At 45.0% G+C, this 20,824-nt stretch overlaps 1 protein-coding gene across 3 annotated transcripts; it reads left to right on the top strand.

Moving 5' to 3' along the window:
- The first annotated feature begins 2,740 nt into the window (after positions 1 to 2,740).
- On the top strand, positions 2,741 to 18,034 carry LOC133351843 (serine/arginine-rich splicing factor 11-like). 3 transcript variants are annotated; one of them, XM_061567404.1, is made up of 11 exons: positions 2,741 to 3,087; positions 5,558 to 5,691; positions 8,108 to 8,199; positions 9,035 to 9,190; positions 10,119 to 10,186; positions 10,740 to 10,870; positions 11,091 to 11,184; positions 13,163 to 13,306; positions 14,056 to 14,337; positions 15,174 to 15,333; positions 16,678 to 18,034. In XM_061567404.1, the coding sequence occupies exons 1-11, from the start codon at positions 2,975 to 2,977 to the stop codon at positions 16,930 to 16,932; spliced, it is 1,629 nt and encodes a 542-aa protein (XP_061423388.1). In that variant the 5' UTR covers positions 2,741 to 2,974; the 3' UTR covers positions 16,933 to 18,034. The 3 variants fall into 3 exon arrangements, with proteins under 3 accessions (XP_061423388.1, XP_061423389.1, XP_061423390.1); XM_061567405.1 differs by having other exon boundaries at positions 2,742 to 3,087; positions 10,119 to 10,174; XM_061567406.1 differs by having other exon boundaries at positions 2,743 to 3,087; positions 16,711 to 18,034.
- The last annotated feature ends 2,790 nt before the right edge of the window (positions 18,035 to 20,824 follow it).

Below are 20,824 nucleotides of genomic sequence, written 5' to 3'. Positions count from 1 at the left end.
TACTAGCTGTACTACCCGGCTTCGCCCGGGACTTGGATCCACCACGCCCGGCCGCCTTTGTCTCCCCAGTGGCGATGTTCATACGCCACACCAGTTACTCGTTTTGAGGCTGAGTCGACCTAGGGGAGGCCCAGGACCGGTTCAAATAATTGTCACCGGTGGTGGCCGTGATTGGCCGTGTCGGGTGGTGGAGGGTTACAACACATTAATAAATAAGGCGATCTAAACCCAATAACGTTGTTTATGAATAATGGTCGCGAAAGCCTACGGGTTACAAATTGACTCACTTTACTTAATAAGCAGGCTACAGTCTACATTATAGACTGCCAGTACACCCACCCAGCTTAATAACCAGGCTACAGTCTACATTATGGACTGGCAGTACGCTCACCCAGCTTAATGACTATTTGTACAGTCAACATTTAAAGAATCGATTCTTGGCGCGTCGTGTTTAAAAGTAATGACACAGTTGTTTTTTCATCTGAAATGGTAATTGTTGTGGTTTCACGCTTGAACACACCGGTGGGCTAAAGCAGTGAACTATTAGTCCTTTATCAACGTGACACTTTTTTACTGATTGGCCGTGTTGGGTGGTGGAGGGTTACAACACATTAATAAATAAGGCGATCTAAACCCAATAACGTTCTGTATGAATAATGGTCGCGAAAGCCTACATGTTACAAATTGACTCACTTTACTTAATAACCAGGCTACAGTCTACATTATAGACTGCCAATACACCCACCCAGCTTAATAACCAGGCTACAGTCTGCATTATAGACTGCCAGTACACCCACCCAGCTTAATAACCAGGCTACAGTCTGCATTATAGACTGCCAGTACACCCACCCAGCTTAATAACCAGGCTACAGTCTACATTATAGACTGCCAGTACGCTCACCCAGCTTAATGACTATTTGTACAGTCAACATTTAAAAAATCGATTCTTGGCGCGTCGGGTTAAAAAGTAATTACACAGTTGTTTTTTTCATTGGTATGTAATGTTTGAAAGTTTTCAGAAGATTTTAAATGTATTTCCCCCCCGGGCAACGCTGGGTATATCGAGTTTATACCACAAAGTCGTCGCTTGACACGGGTGGGGTGTCGAGGCCTAGTACCGTGCAGAGCCTCTGGCCTCGCCTAGATTGCCCACCCGGCTGAGGCTGGGTACTGGGGCTGTTAACCCCCCCCCCCCCGCGCTACAATAATACTGTCTAATCGCTATAATTTTATTATCTACCGACCCTATAATAGTAATTGCACACATTGGGGTGTGGGGGGAGTGAAGAGGACGTGAAACTTTGATGAATTTACCTCAGAGTCGCGTGTTAATGCGTGCGCATATTTTTAACGGGAATAAAAAATGGCGTCCATCCCGCAGCGAATGTGTCGCTACCCGTTGCCAGGGGCAACCGCCGTCCAATGAAACTGCGTATGGTCCGGCGACACACACACGCACAGACAGACAGATTTGCGATTATATATATATAGACTAGCATAAGTACCCGGCGTTGCCCGGGTGAAAAATATATTTCTTAATAACCTTACATATATACACAGATGGGCTGCTACCCCTGCCCCCCCCCCCCCAGCCACGATCTCCTCGGCCGCTGTGCAGTAATATGTACGGCCTATAGTGTGGTGGGGTGTCGAGGCCTAGTACCGTGCAGAGCCTCCGGCCTCGCCTAGATTGCCCACCCGGCTGAGGCTGGGTACTGGGGCCGTTAACCCCCCCCCCCCGCGCTACAATAATACTGTCTAAGCGCTATAATTTTATTATCTACCGACCCTATAATAGTAATAGCACACATTGGGGTGGGGGGGGGGGAGTGAAGAGGACGTGAAACTTTGATGAATTTACCTCAGAGTCGCGTGTTAATGCGTGCGCATATTTTTAACGGGAATAAAAAATGGCGTCCATCCCGCAGCGAATGCGTCGCTACCCGTTGCCAGAGGCAACTGCCGGACCAATCGCGTCTCGCAAATCCCTCACATTTCGTCCAATTAAACTGCGTATGGTCCGGCGACACACAGACAGACAGACAGATTTGCGATTTTATATATAGATGTAATATATCCCTGGTCCACCAACTATGCCTGTGTGCTGTATGTAATCCAACCCATGGTCCACATGCTTATGTCATGTATATTATATATTCGTGTCCACCACCATGCTTATGTGATGTGTGTAATGCAATACATGGTCCACATGCTTTTGCTATGTATGTAATATATCCTGGGTCCACCACTATGCTTATGTGATGTATGTTATATATTCCAGGTCCACCACTATGCTTATATGCTTTATGTAATCCAACCCATGGCCGATATACTTATATGATGTATGTTATATATCCCGGGCCCACCACTATGCTTATGCGGTGTATGTAATAAAAACATGGTCCACATACTTATGTGCTGTATGTAATACACCCCGAGGTCCACCACCCATGCTTATACGGTGTATGTAATAGAAACATGGTCCACATACTTATATGCTGTATGTAATACAAACCGAGGTCCACCACCCATGCTTATACGGTGTATGTAATACACACCGGTCCACATACCTATATGCTGTATGTAATACAAACCGAGGTCCACTACGGTGTATGTAATGAAAACATGGTCCACATACCTATATGCTGTATGTAATACACACCGGGGTCCACCACCCATGCCTATACGGTGTATGTAATCTACAAGAGGCTGGACTGCGCGCAATGAACTCTGGGAGGAAGGCCCCCCTGTTTGCTGCCGCCATTTTGTGGCGATGCCGCGCGTTGGTGGCTGCGTCCGCCTCGACCTCCTCCCATTTTAATTTCACTTCTCGCCGATTTCTTCCTTTACCCTTCTTCCATCGACCCCCCCCCCTTTAATGAGCCAGCGAGTTTATTAACCGCCTTCATTTCACAGCGCTCATTTCTATTCTCGACACGACAGGAGGTGGTGGTGGTGGGGGGGGGTTTGCACCATGACGGACGTGATTCAGGTGACCAACGTGGCCCCCGCGGCTACCACGGAGCAGATGAAGACTCTGTTCGGGTTCCTGGGCAAAATCGAAGACATTCGCGTCTTCCCACACGAGTGAGTTGGCGCCCAGACGCGGCGGGTCTCCTCTGTGCGCTGTCGAAACGGTTCGAGGCGAATGACGGCGATCGGCCGCCATCTTCTTCAGGAATGAGTTGGAGGGGGTGGGGGGCCGCACGTGGCTCTCATTCATTCATTAACTCATTCATTAACTCATTCACTCGTTACATTCTAATATCACTTGATACAGTGAATTTAGCTGTGACGGTCCCACCTGCTGACGGAGATTTGTGTTGCCTCCGAAACGTGATTTTTTTTATTTTATTTATATTATTTTTACCTACGTGACTTTACCGAAAAAAACCTTCATCTATCAGTCGGTAGTACCACTAGGGTTTCAATCGGTGACTCGAGTGCATCTTTCAGTAACTCGTAGCTGACTAGTTTAATCGCGCAATTCCTTCCGGGTAAACATGTGAGGTGATTCGTTCCAAGCAGTACTCGCGATCGAGTTTCGTTCTGTTTACTCGTCGACTCATTCGTTCGCTTAAACTCGCAGTCATTTATCCGCTCGTCAACGAATTGGTTGCATTGTTACGTTGTTAAGAGCGATCACCAATTGAGTGACCCTAGTGCGGTTTATATCAATAACTTTTCAGCTTTTTCAATACATTGTTGCATGAAGGCTTCCCCAATAAGGGTTATTTGACCATATCTCATGCTGCTCAGCTCCCAGGCGTACTAATGTTCCACCTTAAACAGCGCAAATGAATTGAGAACTGGACATGTTTTACCTATACAGTACAGAGTGTGTATTAATCTTCTTGGTTCTTTCGGTAAAGTCACGTCTTTCCGACAGACCTGTTCTTCACCTGAGGACGGCTGCTTGCGTTGTGGCCGAAACGTGAGAATTGTATTTTATTATGTTATATTTTTATTATTTCCCTTCTACGTGACTTTACCGAAAGAACCTAGAAGATGAATCCCTGCAGTCACGAAAGCTTTAAATTGAAAGAGTGTGTATTGTATAAGCGCACATGAATCTGTACTTAAACCCCCTATTTAACAGGAATTAACTCGTAGTTTATATATATGGACGCTCAACATATTCATCAACACTGCCTTGAAGACAAGGCGACGTTTTGGGCAATGATCCTGAATATATTTCATACATCGTCCCTCGCCATAGGAATGTAGACTTGCCACGTCAGGCATTTATCTGCAAGCATGTAGCACTGCTCAAGAGTGTTAAACTTAGGTCGGTATGTAGAGGAGCCCTATTGTTAATCCCCTGCCGTATGAGGTCCTCCTGTATTATTTTGGATACTGTATTATGAAGGGACTGCATGGAATTGTTACAAACACAACAAATTCATCTTCTTGGTTCTTTCGGTAAAGTCCCGTAGAAGGGAAATAATAAAATATTAAAAATAAAACATAATAAAATAATTATCACGACGTTTCGGCCACAACGCAAGCAGCCGTCCTCAGGTGAAGACCAGGTCTGTCGGGGACTTTACCGAAAGAACCAAGAAGATGAATCCCTGCAGTCACGAAAGTTTTAAATCGAAACACAACAAATTCCTTAATTAACCCTGCCTTAATACAAAGGATAGCTCATATGCAACGTTTTTTAGAAATGGTTATTGCATTGTCCGAAGGGGGCTTTTCCCAAAACGCATACTTGCTAATTTATTGTCGGTATTGGCCCTAAATTCGTGCAATTTCCCGAAACTCGACTCATTGATGTCTTACAAATGTGACGAGCGCACCAGGTCTCTGCTGTTTTTGGTAAACATCACTTGGACCCCCAAAAAAGTACAAAATCCTGTCCAACTATCTCCTGCGCGAGTTGTTTGATGGCATTGCGATTTGTAGGTTATTTTCCTTTGTACAATTACACTAACCACCACACTCTGGGCGTGCGCTATCCCACGAATCCTTAGTACTCTGTTCTTTGTTTTTCTGCGTGTTTATTTGCGTACATACACCAACTTTATTTTCACTCCCGATAAATGGTGCGTAATCATGAGTATGAGAGGCCGTGTTGTTTTTTTATTTGAATTTGGTACGCCCTCGTCGCAAGCCTATTACACGGGTGTGTGTACATTAACGCAGTCGAGCATGCCGGTTGGGGGGACAAATGGCGCCGGGCGGCATTTTAGATATCCGCCCGTCCCACTTTGGAACGCACGCATTGTAGAGTCTGCATATAGGACCGTGCTGTTTGATGGGTGACCACAGTACACAAGTGCCTACTGCGGGGAGCTACGCAGTGGGGAATCGCCTGCCTCTAACCTCTACTGACGAGCATCAAGTAGGTTAGGGTCCGTTAATCACTGCGACTCACGCGGAGTGGGGTGGCCTTTCGGCCATCGGTGGATTGACCCAAAGCTCACCACTGAAGCTGGGTCCACTTGCTCGCTAACCTCCATTATTGTTGCCGATAAATTCTCCAGCGATAAGAAACAAGCAGACGGTTGTATTCTCCTCGTGTTAGCTAACACTTTGACTTTTCTCTTTGCAGTGACTCCCCTCTGCCGGTGACGTCGCGGGTGTGTTTCGTGAGGTTTAGCGATTCGGTCAGCGTCGGCGTGTCGCAGCATCTGACCAACACTGTGTTCATCGACCGGGCTCTCATCGTAGTGCCGTACGCTGAAGGTTGGTGCACCGTTTCCCCCCCATTGTGTCGCTGCTGCTGCCGTCGGAATGCTAGCGTATGCGAGCATGTATCTGCGATGCCTGCGTGACTTCTCAACACTAACACAATCTGGCAGAGGGCTCGGGATGCGGCAGCAATCCACAGTGAGAGTGGCAACTCGCTCATTAGCGCTGCCAAATGATTATCCGTAATAAACAAACATCGGCAAGTTCGTAAGCATTTGTGAGTTAAAGGTTGAACACGGCAAGATGCATAATTGTGAATGTTCACAGTTCTATAAAATTGTGCAGTGTTCAATTTGTTTAGGGCAGCCGGTTCAAGAGACGTTTTTGACTGTTCCGCCCGAGCATTTCTGCAATAACGGTCCCGTCATGTTTGTTTTTCTTTCTTTGTCTGTTATTTTGTATTGCAGAAGGCATCTGCCTGCCCCTTAACCCCTGACTTGTCTCACAAGAGGGGGCTGTGGGTCGGCTGGCTGTGTCTTGGTCGTAAGAGCAATACATAATCTATTAGGCGCTGCTTGGTAGCCTCCTGAAAACAATCGCGATGGGGACAACAAAACTCCGGTTCTTGATCAGAGGGGGACTTTAGGTAGACTCTTTATTTTTAAGCAAATTCTCACGTCCGTCACCCGATCGACGACAACCTCCCTTCCCCCCCGTGTTGGCAATATTGGCAAAAAGTGCTGAAGACAGAAGCCGCCCCCCCATGCATGATAGAAGATGCCTCGTTCCAGTAGGAGCAAGAAAAAAGGGGTGGAGACTGCTGCGGAAGTCGAGTGCACACATGTGGCGGGGTCTCTGCGGGGTTACCCAAAGATTAATGTGGTGCTTCTCTGTGTCTTTCTTTGTGTGATTTGTTTGTGCCTACTAGAGAGGCGCCTCAAGGCAGAAGCCAAAAAAATTCCAGTAGAGATTGTTCCTCGCCGCTAAGCGAGTCGGGGGTACCGGTTGCACCGTCCGCCAAACAAGACTGCGCCGCGAATGGCGGCGTTTCTGTTGTCTGCCCTTGTTTGTTTTCTTATTTTTTTTTATTTTCGTTATTTAAATATACATTTCTGCAACCCCCTTTTCTACCCCCCAGCCCTGTTGTTTCCCCCCTTACGTGGTCAAGTGTCTGTGTGTCCGTGTGTCTTCTGTTTTTTTTTAGTCAAGTATTCCTGCTGTACTGAGGGCCGCTAATCAAATTGTGTTGTGTGCATAACGGCAGCTGTGTGGTATATTCGCTGCAAATGGTTGAAGTGTTGTGGTAGATGCTTTTTTTATTTTGAATTCACTGAAATCATGTTTGGGTTTTTTGAATGCAAGCCTTGGAAGTGATGTTGAAGTTTCACTCTCAATGGTTGTTTTCTTTGTCTTGTCGTCTTTTACAGTTATATCCCTGGGCCAGCACGCCAGTTTACCCTGACTGAGAATGGCCTCCATACAATTTTATTCTCTTTGTACTTGCATATTTACGCAATATCGTTTTTTATAGGGAACACACGACGGAAGGGTATAGTGGACAACAATGTAAATTCAATGTGCGCATGTCATTTTGTGATGCAAAGTAGCACTGAAAATTTAAATTTTCTCACATTTTGGACTTCACGAATCAGGTGCTCAAATAGCCATTTATTGCTTAAATCGCAACCAGAAAGTACAATCAGGACCGTCGTGTGCAAATGTGAATATCTACACTTGAGAAGAAAATGTGTGACTCAAGAAACTGCCTGTTCCATTTGCCAATGCACTGTACAGAGATTGCCAGTGTTTGGGCTGTGGACCGTAATTCCCTTTGTTTTCTCTGTTTTTTGATTGTTTTTGTACCATATAGTGATGCCAGCGGCTTGAGCGTGCAAATTTCATAGCAACGTGCCTGGAGAAACCCAGCGATTCTTATCGTTTGGCCTTGAGTATGTTTCGAGGACAGGTGATATAGCTAAGTCACGTTCAAACTGATATGTGCGGGAGAAAAAAAACACGGTGTCATTTCTTGGATATCTGTGCGTAATTTGAAACTCTGAAACACAGGAGTTTTTAAATCTTATTAAGTTAAGATGTGCATGTGTCGTCAAGCGGTGTGTCTGTCTGAGACCTCTTGACATAAAACCCAGCTTCTCTCTACCTCCCCCTCAGCCCATAATCCTCCGTCCCAGCCATTGCGTTGAACCTGTTTTGGAGGGCACCCAAAGAGCTACCCGAGTAAACACGGGGCTCTCGTTGAAACATGTACTTGACATTGCCATTGGCAGCTCTGGAATAATGCAATGCCCCCACGTCCCCCACGGTGAGGGAAGATAAGCTATGAAGAGGGCATTGCGTAGACGCTGGCGAGTCTAGTCCCAGCGCAAAGCGCCGTTGCCGCGCTGTCTAGGCAGGTCTGCTGGTCTGTGGGTTTGGAGGGGTCTGACTGTTTCTTTTCGGTTGCTTTCAGGCAAGATACCAGATGAGGCTAAAGCACTGTCTCTCTTGGCTCCCGCCAGTGCTGTCGCCGGCCTGCTGCCTACGCCCAGCCCGCTGGCCTCGGTAAGTAGATTGTGTTTTGAATTGTCGGGTTTAACTCGTGTAGTATGTTAACTTTTTTATAAAAAAAAAACTGGTGAGTTAAATACAACTCAAAGTTTAAGATGCTATGTACAAATTGATTTAAAGCTTTCGTGACTGCACGGATTCATATTCTTGGTTCTTTCGGTAAAGTCACGTAGAAGGGAAATAATAATATAAAGATAAAAGAATAATTAAAAAATATTTATATTATTTTATTATTTCCCTTCTACGTGACTTTACCGAAAGAACCAAGAATATGTTATGTACAGTTCAAAAATGCAGGGATTGACTAAATGTCCTAATATAACATTCTATTCTGAGAAGGGATGTTTTTAAGTACATGGGTATGCTAACCATATTCAATGTATATACAGCAACTTCATAGACCCGTTTCCAATTAATTTGCCCTTGGGACAAATGAAATTAAATAGTTATACATTTAACAACTTGGTTAGGTTTACTTTGAGTTTGAAAAGTAATATCTTGTTTAATCGTTTTGTACATAAATGAATACAACTAAAACATGAAAAAATAATACCTTTTTCAATGGCGTAAAAAACATAAAAAACACAAGGCATAACCTTGTCCCCATTCAACCTTGCATATGACCAAACAACTGAGTTTGGATAATCTCGCAATCTTAAGCTGAATTTATCCTGGGTTAATAGTTGAATGTGAGACATACCTGCAAATACTTGTTATTTGACTTACATGTGTGTTATATAAGAGTTGTGTAAATACCTTCAAGACTGACTGAGCTTCTCTGATCGAATGTGCATTTTAAAGTGTTTCACATGTGCGTGTGGCATCACAGATGGGGGCCGTGCCCCTGTCGGCTTTGGGCGCGCTGCACGGTGGCGGGAGCATGGACTCCACACTGGCCGCGCTCGGCCTCCCACAGCCACAGCTTCTCGGCAACTTGGATGGCGGAAAGTTGCAGGGCATGCAGCAGCCCATGCACCTTGGCCAGGTACGATTTGACTGCATGTGCGCGCGGTTCAACATCGGAAGGTCCTGTTACCGATTAGGGGGATTCGGTGGCACACGGAGCGTCCGTAGCACTGAGTCATCACCAGATGCTTCCATCCAATCCGGGTGTCGGCGCTCAATTATGAAGCCGGGTTCTCACATGTAAAGAATTAATGGTAGCAGCCCAATCACTTCATTCCACATAAGGCTAGTTGGGTGTTTCGCCTTTTTTGGAAACAATTCCAGTGCGGAGTGAAAAAGTACTTTGACTGCCATTGGGACAGACCTCTCCGTTGCAGTGCATGTGAGTAAGTGTAATGCCCCTACAAGGGATCATCGAAATGGTTCTTTGATGTTACCCCACATGCTCGCTTGTGATGTGGAGTTAAAGAATTCGAAATGGATACGCTGTTTCGTCGCATGCTGCTCGTGCACGATTTTAATAAAAATGGCGCAAGTCTGGAAACTTGTTAAGAATGTGTATACACTATCTGATATTCATTATCTCATGTTTTAATAAACATCTTTATTCATCCGGCACGTATTTGAGATGTGGTACATCATTGCACTTATTTTCTAGCAATGTGCTTTACCGGTGGTTCTTGTATAAAGCTTGAGGCTCTCGCCAACGTAGAAAAATTAAATCCAATCAAATATTGTGCTAAAAATGACCTTTTTACATTTATAATATTTTAAGAATTGTGAATAGCTAAATGTAATACACAACCTTCTCTATATTTTAATATTATTTGTAAACTCTTTGTGTAAGATTGATGTTGCCATTATTTTCTTAGTTTAGTTGCTTGTCCTAAATTCTAATTTAAGCACAGAAAATTCAAGTAACGCAAGGTTGATTTTCTTTTGCTTCCGAAATTTGCATTGTTTTGCCATGATGGCCACGGGTTGACCCTTTGCCTCTTGTTTTTCAGTCTGCCACTGCTGAACAGTTGCTGAATTTGTTTTCGCAAGTCGGTGGCGAGGTCAAGTACGTTCATCTGTTGAGTTTAACACACACTGCCCCACATATAGAGAATATCCATTTTTAAATCCTTTATATTAAGTTCGCTTGCGTGCTTGCTTGCTTGCTTACGACCGTGCAAACCTTTCGGTCGTTTTTTAACCCACTTCCCGTGATCCAATAGAGCTGACATTTTGCACACAGACTCGTTGTGCGAGACAATTAATGTTCGTGAAAAAAAAAATCCAAAATTTTACACTGTTTAGGGAAAACAAATTAAATATTTAATTACCAATTGTTTAATACTGCAGACAATCACCTGACCCATAGGTGGCAGCCATCTCAAGCCAGAGGACTCTAGCCGCCACGCATATAAAGGATTTAGAGTGAAAAGCTTTGTTTTTACGGGTTATACTTATTATTGCTTCTTAACCAAATATGAACACACTAACTTAAGTGCTGCATTGTTTGACAAAAAATTAAAGATTACTTATAGAGTGGCTGTGCTCCCATGAGTGTTTAAATTGCATGAATATTTAAGTCTTGAAACGGGCACTAATTTTCAAGGTAATTTTGTTACCTTTGTCGCAAGAATGAACCATCCGAACAATGCCATCGCAAAACCGGCGGGTAAGGGGACGGACGCTGCTTCTAAAGAGATCGAGGAGGCCATGAAGAGGGTCCGTGAAGCACAGTCGCTCATCTCTGCCGCTATCGACCCAGGTGAGTTTCACCCAGTTGTAATCCTGTAAGACATCTTGCTCTTGATCGTACCCCCACACTCAAAGCTTTGTGAAAGAAGAACTTAAGCAATAAAAGCTATGTTTTAGGAGAAATGCTTAAGCTTGTCCTTGGAATGTATTGGTCAGTTACTGGAATACGTTGGATGGCAGTTGTGTTCTCGGGAACTGTAATTTAAGTGGTCCTTGCTTTTTTTCTTCAGATTCTTCAGAGAAGGACGACAAAAAGAAGCGCTCTCGGTCAAAGTCGAGGTCCCGCTCGCGGAAACGGCGTTCCCGTTCGCGTTCACGCCGCCGGTGAGCCCTCCCTGTTCCCAGGGGCACAACATTTGTTGGCACACCAGTCCAAGTTGTCGTTAATGACATTTGCACGTGTTGGTTTCGGAGCACAATGAAGAGAACGCGTAGCAGAAGTGCCATCTGGAATGTAAGTTGCAATGGAAATTCGCAAATTGGGATGTGAATAATGTAAATAAATTCGGCGTAATGCAATACATTGGGACAGTTGGGATTTGTATAGCATATGAATGCTATCGGAGCTCAAAATTATGCACAGAAACTGGGCGTATTTTCGAGTCGTGAACTTGCGCAGGGAGACGGCACAGATGGCTGGAGAAAACGGGGACGCATCACGTAGATTGAAATAATTATGTACACCCACCATCGATGCATCAATTTGTGTTTGGATTTATTTAGAGGTTTATTCAAAGCATCGGCAAATACTATGCTTTTACATTTAGACTAACGTGAACAAAACTACGCACAAAACAGATAAACAATACAAACCATTTGGTAACGAGAAGTAACAATCTGATTTACCATTTTGGTAAATGTAGCCTTTCTAGTTGCTCTTAAACAAAGTGTGCGCAAATAACCGAAACCTTTCAAAACGATTGATCATTACATGCACAATTCGTAGTGCACGAGCATTTCAGTCAATGCATTAACGTATTGTTACATGTGTAAATAAAAACAATGTAACACGTATTAAGTTAATTGTTTTTTACCCTTCTATCTGGCAACAAAACTGACACCTTTTTTACAAGGAGTCATGTTTACATAGACCACAATACCTGCAGTCATAATGCAAACAAAAAACATAACTCTGATAATGTGCACTGTCCTTGAAGTTGATTGGTCCACACCCGAGACAGCTTTCCTTAGAGCCTAGTCTCGCATGGTTTGGACCAGATGACGCCAAAAGGTGCGTTGTTGCCAGATAAAAGGGTAAAAAACCAATTATATTTTTACCGGCAAATGAGGTTCCAATGACGTATTAATTTGACCATGAACATGGTTTTTGTCGCGAGTATTGGGAAGTGGTTGGGTGCAGTAAATGCAAGGTGAGAGGTGAAATTGTAATCAACTTGCCAGCAGGGGGAGCCGTTTCATCAGGCGTGAACTGCAGTCGAGTTGGTGATTCGGCTTTGCTGATACTTTTGTTGCCAGAGCTGCTTATAAGCACATTCGCTAGGAGCAAGGGCAGGTGTGCTTGCCTCACCAGTGTAATGTAAGAAAATAATATCAAACTTCTGCCGTATCTCACAATCATAATCTTTATATATCCTGGAGGAATTTGATGAGCTATAAAGATATTTTTCACAGATGTTCAGTAGGGGACGGTTCAGCAAGTTACAACAAACTATAAATACAGTGGTGATAGGTTTTTCCCCTTTTATCTGGCACCAAAACAGGTGTTACAATGTTAAAACACCAAACTGAAACCTTTTACAAGGAATCATGTCTACATTAACCACAATGCTTGTGGTCAGAAATGGATTGGTCCACACCAGAGACAGCTTTCTTTTGAGCCTCGTCTCAAACGGTGTTAGACCAGAGGACGCCAAAAGACGTACAACCCAAAAGACAATGCACTATCAGAATAATGAGAGCTCGGAGTTGAGCATCTACATCATGGGGCCAGTACCAAAATATGATAATAGGGTTTTCCCCTTTTATCTGGCAACAAAACATGTTTCCTTGTAAAAGGTTTCAGTTTGGTGTTTTAACATCTTAACACCTGTTTTGTTGCCAGATTAAAGGGGAAAAGCCTATTATTTTATGGTACTGGCAAAGGAGGTCCCATGATGAAATATAAATACAATAGTGCAAAGTAGAGAAAATGTAAGCAAGTGACTAAAATAAATAAAGTTTATGAGTATCTCCACTTGAGGGTAGAGACTTATCTAACCGAACCACAGTGGTGAAATGACACTAAGGGTTAAAGCTTGCTAGTGTTTTTTATGTTGGTCCTGACGCCGCATGTTGACTGCAGACGCTCGGGAAGCCGCACGAGGTACCGCTCGCGATCGCGTGGTCGCAGGAGCCCCCGCCGTCGGTCCCGCTCCCCACGCCGCAAATCCCGCTCACCACGCAGGCGCTCGCGAGACCGTGGCCGCCGCTCTCGCTCCAAGTCCAGGTGAGAGCGATCAAGGGGGTGTATCCCCTTCCCGATAGCACGTCGGCGCACAGCTTTGTCGTTCTCTCATTTCGTGCCAGAATGTCATTTAGTAACTTTGTTGTTTCTCCTGACATCTAAAAATATCACCCCCAACAACTGTCCTACCCATTCCTTTTTGAGACCTTGAGATACTTTTATTCACTTTAATCGCAGGAAATTGTGAACTTAAGAGATTGATTTGCTTTTTTTATAAAGCTTGAGTTATTGCTTTTAGAAGAAAAAATTGGCATATTACTGAAATGTATTTTCTCGTTTGCTCAGGTTGTCTTTGTGGGGTGAGAAACTGGAGATTAGTATTGAGCTGTAAGAGATCAAGTCTCCCTGTTACAATGAACCCATGATTCCAGTGTCAGCATCTGGCTATGAATTGGATCCTACTCGATCATGTAGAGTCATTTTACGTGAAACATTCTGTCGATATGCTTTATAGTTTTAATTTCAGCAATACTATATTTTCAAGTTTGTCTCGCATTCTGCTTTTGTCACTTTAACATTTGACTCCTCGAATGTTCTCACGGTGTCTTAAGCTCCAGGAAGCGAAGAGGAAAAGGGGGTCATCCCATTTTAACTCTCTAACCACACAGTCGCATGGAGAATTCTCTCATTGGCCATTATGGTAGTTAATGCCATTTAAACTTAATTCGAGTGAACAAGGGTAAAATTTACCCTGCTTTGACGCACTCTTTTCTCGTCTCGACGACGAACAGGGATCGCAGCCGACGTGGCCGCAAGAGCCGCAGCCCCTCGCTGGCGGGCAAGAAGCGCCCGCTGTCGCGTTCGCCGCCTCCTCCGCCTCGCCGCGTCTCTCCCAGCCCCCGGCGCCGGGCCTCCCCGAGGCCGTCGAGCAGCCGCCGCTCGCGCTCGCCCAAACGCCGCCTGCCGTCCAGATCGCCGGGCCCTCGCCGTGTGTCTCGGTCGCCGCGTCGCAAGCTCGGCTCGCCGCCCCTTCTGCCCAAGCGCAAGGGCTCCAGCTCCCCGTCGCCTAAGAAGTGAGAGCCTCGACACAACACGCATGATGTGCCGAGACTTAAACCATAAATTTGCGCTATATGAATGGGAAGGCACGATGTAAAAAAAACTGGGCGCATATATCTTGTTTAGATATGTGCGTACCTAGGCTGTGTGTCGTAGGCTGTACAACAATCTTGAAGCTTTAATCAGAAAAAGGTAAGTCGATGGCAGCATCATATAGTTTGAATGACATTAAAGCATTGATGACATTAAGTATTTTAGCGTATACAGCCGAGGTCCATATCCACTTGATATGATCTGTTAGTTTTATGGTTGTCTTAAGTTTCTGTCGTAATTTAGACGCTTGATTAAATACTGCACTGAATCACCTTGGTGTCATAACGCTTGGGTTACCCCAACAGTTATGAAGGTAACTAAAAACAGGTAGTGTTTAGCACAGTGGTTCGCACACTGTACTGTAAGCCCGGCGATTTTAGTTTGATTCATGGCCAGGACTGACATCATTTGCTAACCCACACTACCCACACTGCGAACAAGTTTGGTGAAATATAGTCAAGGAACCTCCCATGACCCAACATCCAGCATTGCATTGACAAAAGGGCTTGTTCATGTCATCTGAAGCACAATTGCAAATTGTGGTGTCCACTTGAATAACTTTTGAGTTGCTCCAAAAAATATACAGGCAAAATAAAAGCTGGCTTGACTCCAAACTTAATTTTTGCAAAGCCTTTTGTCGTTACTATAAATACCCTGCGTGTATGTATGTTGAACTTTCGCATCGTGCGTAGCCAACCGTGCTAATCGTGGAGGTGCACGTATGTTTTCCCTATCGCACTTTGCGCCCCTTTGCCAGGCACAAGAAAGAGAAGCGTCGCGAGCGTGAGCGAAGCCGCGAGAAAGAGTTGCGTTCGTCGGGAAGCCGCAAGAAGAAGGGCAGGGACAAGGGGGAGCGTGAACGGGAAAAGGAGCGTGAACGGCGCGACAGGAGCGAAGGAGACAAGGGCGACGTCAAGGTGAGTGGCGTTGCAGCCATTGGCGGTACCATAAATGCACGTAGTTAAATGTCGGCAATAACGAATTGTTGAACGCGAGTAGTATTTTCAAAGGGTCCATGGCGTATCATTATTTTCTTATCCTTTAGATTTGAAGCTTTCGTGACTGCAAGATTCATACTCTTAGGTTTTTTCGGTAAAGTCACTTTACCGAAAAAACCTAAGAGTATTTCCTTATCCTCGCAGCCCCCTTTGTATATGCTTTTAAGAAAGACTTAGTATTTACACTGCTTGCCTTGTGGCAAACAATTTTTAATAGGCAGAATTAGTTGCTTATGATTTATGCAAATCATGCTAATGTTGCATTTTGGCTCAGCTTGTACAAAAAAATGAATAACAAATTCTGCAAACAAAATTGTTAACACCTAAAAGAATTTGATTCAAGTCCTCCGTTTGAAATGCTTTGAATCTGTGGAGTCTGGGTAAAATTTGTTTTATTGTCTTAAACGTTTATTATGAAGTTGATTATATTGAAATCCATGAGGTGGTTTGGATTTTTTTATTAGTAGCTAAAAATAAACGGTGACTTTTATATATAGGACCCTGTTAAGGTTGTCATGTGAAAGGAAGTTGAGTTTTTCTTGAAATGTAAGAATGTTTGTGAAGATGAGTTTTTAAGCAGTTCTGATGTGAACAGTCGTTTGATCTCATCTAGCATTTACCCGAGCCTGGAAAAGGGTAGATTTCGGTGACATTTAAACCGATTTTAAAATGGCAGCTGTCAAAAATGAAGAAATAATGAAGTCTAGGTTTCTAAAATTTAGCAAAGCCTTCAAATCTCCTAAGCCATATAATCCCCAAGTGCCCTACATAAGTCATTTATGTCTCTTTGAAAAATGTTGCACAGTTTGACAAGTCAAACTATACCGGTTTGGTAAGATTTAGCAAATTTCTTTTTTAAGTTTACCATAGGATACATTTATATGCTCAATATATCTTCTGCACTATGTTGTAGGTCATTCTGTTATTCATCTGACCAGTTCACGCAGTGTGCAGCCAAACATAAGGTTGCCAGTTTATATCCTGGTCAGGAATCAACTTGGCCTTCATCTTTTCGTTGCCACTGGAATAAGTCTATCTTCTAGAAGTCAACGGTGTGTGTTATATAAGATAGACGAGTCTCCCTGCCTTGCCACAGGCTCAATCAAGGGTGTACAACTCAGGAGCTGAGCAAATCGCACTTGCTCATTTTAAGCAGGCAGGCCACTTTGATTTAACACATTTTTATCCTGATGTAGCGTTGTGGTGAACGAATGAGTAAGACGTGCTTTCCCGTCTGCACGCCGGCTGCTCTGTGGTGCATAGACCCTGTTGGACGTGTTGCGCGCACACGTGCAGGTGACGCGGAACTACGACGAGGAGGAGATGGGCTACGACAGCGAAAAGGAGCGGCTGCTGCGCGAGGAGGGCGCTGGCTCCGGAGGCGCCGATGACGGGTCTCCACCGCAGGGCGGCACACGCTCCGGCAGCAGGGGCGGCTCTGACAGCGGCAATCAGAGCCCCGAGCGCAACACCAATGGGGATGACGATCAGCAGGAAGACATGTACACCAGCGATTGAGCTGCGTGTGTGCCTCTGATTGCCGCACACACAATCGCCTGTTCTTACTCCGCAATTATTACATCTACACAAATGCAGTCGTTGGTTTTTGCGTGGCCATTAGCACATGTTCGTGCTGGCCACTACATCCAGTTACAGCAGTTGGTCCCCAAGTCGCGTGCACACACGCTGGCCAGTATGATTGCACATGCGAGTGTACAGGAGAGTTGCACCCAATTACATAATTTGGTCCACGTGTCTTTAACATGCGTTCACACGAGCCAGTGTGAGCGCATGTGAGATTACAGATGCAATTGTACAGACCTGCACAACCTTCTTGGCCTATGAACCAACACCACCACCAGCCTTCTCGGTCCCCTTTCAACATTGGTTTGGGAACTGCCATTTTGAGGGTGAACCCAGAGCTTTGTATTAAATGGATGGTCTCGGGTATTGGAGGACGTCCCTTTGAATGCATGGCTGCTTTTTTCTGTTGCATATAAAAGGTGTCTGGTGATGGTGTGGTTGGTAGCAGAAGGCAGGTGAAGTCGGTGGGTGAAATTGGAAAAACTATAAATTCCCAAATCAACTCGCATTGCTGTAAAGATGAAGCATGACAAGTCTTGAGATTTCAAATAGTTTTTTTGATTGCATACTGGTTTGTAAATACTGTATGTCCCCCATTTTTTAAAGGCAATTGATCGGCTCGGTTTATAGAGTTCACAACTGCCTACAGTTTCTGATTATTGCCGGAGGTGAATTTTTTTTATATATATATAACTACCTTGGAGTCTCTACAGCTTTGGTTGACATTAGGATTTTCACCGTACTTGATGTTTGTAACAAAATTGTAATGCTTGCGCCATGCGATTTTTGTTGTGTTTTAAGCGACCTTTTGCCGTTTCATTCTTGGGAACCTTCAGGTTGGTGCATTTTTTACAACAGGCCACTAAATTCATTTGCTTTTTAAAAAAAGGGGCAAGAGTGGGAATCCTACATAAATTAAGAAGCACATACCGTATTTTCTCTTTGTACAGTATGCTTTACATAGCCGGCATGTAAAGGATCGTCCATTTGATGCTGGTTTTCCCCACATTCATTAAATAAAAACTCGCGGTTTTGTTCTGTTTTGTGAATTTGTGTTTTTTTGCATTGTTTTAATAAATTTAACAACCTGCTTGTTCAACAATGCAACCGACCTCTGATGAAGGGTTAGTGTCAAAACCTTTTGTGTAATCTTGCGTGTATTTTTTACAAGAAGCCAATCTATTTAGGTGAATAGCGTGGTTGGTTTACGTGGCCCTATTGTGGAAGTGAATTCCCTCTACAGTATACGGTGTGGGGGGGGGGTTACTAAGCAACGGTCTGTTGCTGTTTTTATTCATCTACAGCACTGGATCTGGACGGGAAAATGTGAGCCGACAAAAGCCAGTATCTGTTCGCTTGGGTATACGTTTTCAACCATCATGCCAAACCACGTCCTGCAAGGGATTCCAGTGTCTGGTGACGTCCACCCTTTGTCCACGGCTGATATTTTTCGCTTTGTGTTGAGAGGCCAGAAGGCCCCCCCGGTTCCTTCCGTGCCTCAGCTTGCCAAGTCGCGCCTGGGCCCCGTGAGCAAGGCGGATACGAGCCATTGCCCCATCGGCACCGTTCCTTGGGGACTGCAGTGTGGGACACAAGAAGACGTGCAGCCCGGGCATGCGTTCATCGCCTCGCCGCTGTTCTTCCCGGATGTGGGCGCGCTGCAGAGGAAGATGTTTGCAGGTGAGGAGCCGGGCAAGGTGCTTGGCGACTCGGCAGCTTCGAGGACCTGTGCACGCGGCCATCAATCATCCATGGAGGCGAGGAGAACCAGGAATTGTGGAAACGGGGTCCTGGATGAGGCGAGGAAGCCATCGCCACCGCTCATGAGCGTCTGGCTGCAGAGAGACACGACGGCACGACTAATCGGAGAATGGCAGAAGAGGGCATGAGCTGAGGACATGCTGTGGACGGTAGAACAAGCATGGAGCCAGCAAGTCTCCCTGGAAGCGCCAGATATTGCTGGATATTGGAACCTAAGTTGATCTGGGCTTGGACTTGCGAGGTCGCCATGAGATGGCAGTGCAGCAATGGATGGAACACAACTGCGGAATTTTTGAGTTGTCACCGTGTATGTGTGTGGTGGGGTTTCTTCAGGTACTGAACTCGAATTTCCACCAACATGCCAAACACTGCGTGCAACTGGTCAAACATCTGAAGGCAGGACCATGCTTAAAGGGTTTTGAGACTCGAGATTTCTTAAACCGACAACGTCAATGATTGTACCACCAACCATGTTTAGATGAAGAGTCGGGATTTGTAGACGATATTCTATTCGTTTTCATTTGTTTTGATGCTGGGTCTTTGTCGTGCTCTCTGTAATATTACCATATCATTGGCATTATCTGACCGTATATCTTTTAGAAATCACTGAATAATTGATTCTTGTATTCATGATACGATCCACGTAAAATATATTTCGATGTATCGATTGTTACCTGCATGGTGTGAGTTACGTGTTGGTGTTTGTGTATTTTATAAGAACTCGGAAACATGTTATAATTTACATTGTAAGACCCCCTCAATTTGTACCCACGGACATATTCGTACAGATATCTAGTATTTTAATATACTTGGAGCCACTGCTTTGAGCGAGCGCCTATTAAGGCCGCACGACTCTCACCAACAGCGGCCCTCATTCGCCAAGAAGTATCCGTGGCATCACCACGGCGCTTGTGCCAGGCTAGGTGTACATTGAGGCCACGTGAAGTGTGGAAGGCTCGCCGAAGGGAGTTCACAGGGACGGATCCAGGTGCTGTGGGTTGACATGACTGGCGGATGGACCAGCTGTGCCACCTCGCTGCGTTTTAACCGGTTGCCGTGATTCTTGAGCCTCCTCCATAGAGATAGATCTTGACACCGCTGGTACCAGGCTTGGAAAACTACACTCGACTCCACATCCTCCCACGCCAGCCCATCTCTTCACCAGCCCGTGTCATGCCCGTCTAACCCCCTTCTATCTGGCCAAACAGAGTCTGCTTGGGCATGCGAAATACGTGACCCAGCCAACGCTGCCTCGCCTGCCCATGGGACTTTGTCCAAATCTTTGAAGGATCTGTGAACTCCTCACACAATCCAGTCTGGTTAAACAGATCGTAGGCAGGCCAGCCTGAATGTGTTAAACTGGCGCAGATTTTCCTTCAGAGGGGTCCACGTTTGACAAGCTTAGAGGAGATGGTATAAATGCGGCCGTGAAGCCTCCCCGAAGCTTTGTGTGGAGCTACAGGCCAAATCAGCTTCCAGGCAGCGTTACGCAGCTGATGAAATTATGTCTCTTCCACTAAGTAGGCCGTCCATAAATGACGTCACGCGTTTTTGGACGATTTTTGACCCCCCCCCCCCTCGTCACACGGCGTCACAAAAAGTCAGACCCCCCCCCCTCAAATATGACGTCACAAAGCTCTCCCCCTCCCCAAAAAAAATGAAACATGCTTCAAATCGCTTTAAACTATTGTCATTGTAGTGCGTATTTAATGTGGCACTGCACTCTGATGTTGTAGGAGAAAACATTTATTAAAAAGTATATTTAATTAGGTAGAACGTGTTGTTTATACTTATTTAAAGTTGCGCATTTTGATGTGACGTCACATTTCTCAACCCCCCCCCCCCGCCTCGGCACACATCGTCACAAATGTTTGACCCCCCCCCCCCTAGGTGCCTGACGTCATTTATGGACGGCCCCTAATTAGGACATTACACTACTATACACTACACCATACACTACTATACACTACACTATACACTACACTATACACCAGAGGTGTGGACTCGAGTCATGTGACTTGGACTCGAGTCAGACTCGAGTCATGAATTTGATGACTTCAGACTC

This window comes from Lethenteron reissneri, chromosome 39 (genome assembly GCF_015708825.2).
Source record: "Lethenteron reissneri isolate LAM-NWPU_2019-01 chromosome 39, ASM1570882v1, whole genome shotgun sequence".
NCBI lineage: Eukaryota > Metazoa > Chordata > Hyperoartia > Petromyzontiformes > Petromyzontidae > Lethenteron > Lethenteron reissneri.
Note: the sequence above shows the minus strand (reverse complement) of the source record. Positions and strands in the feature narration are given on the sequence as shown.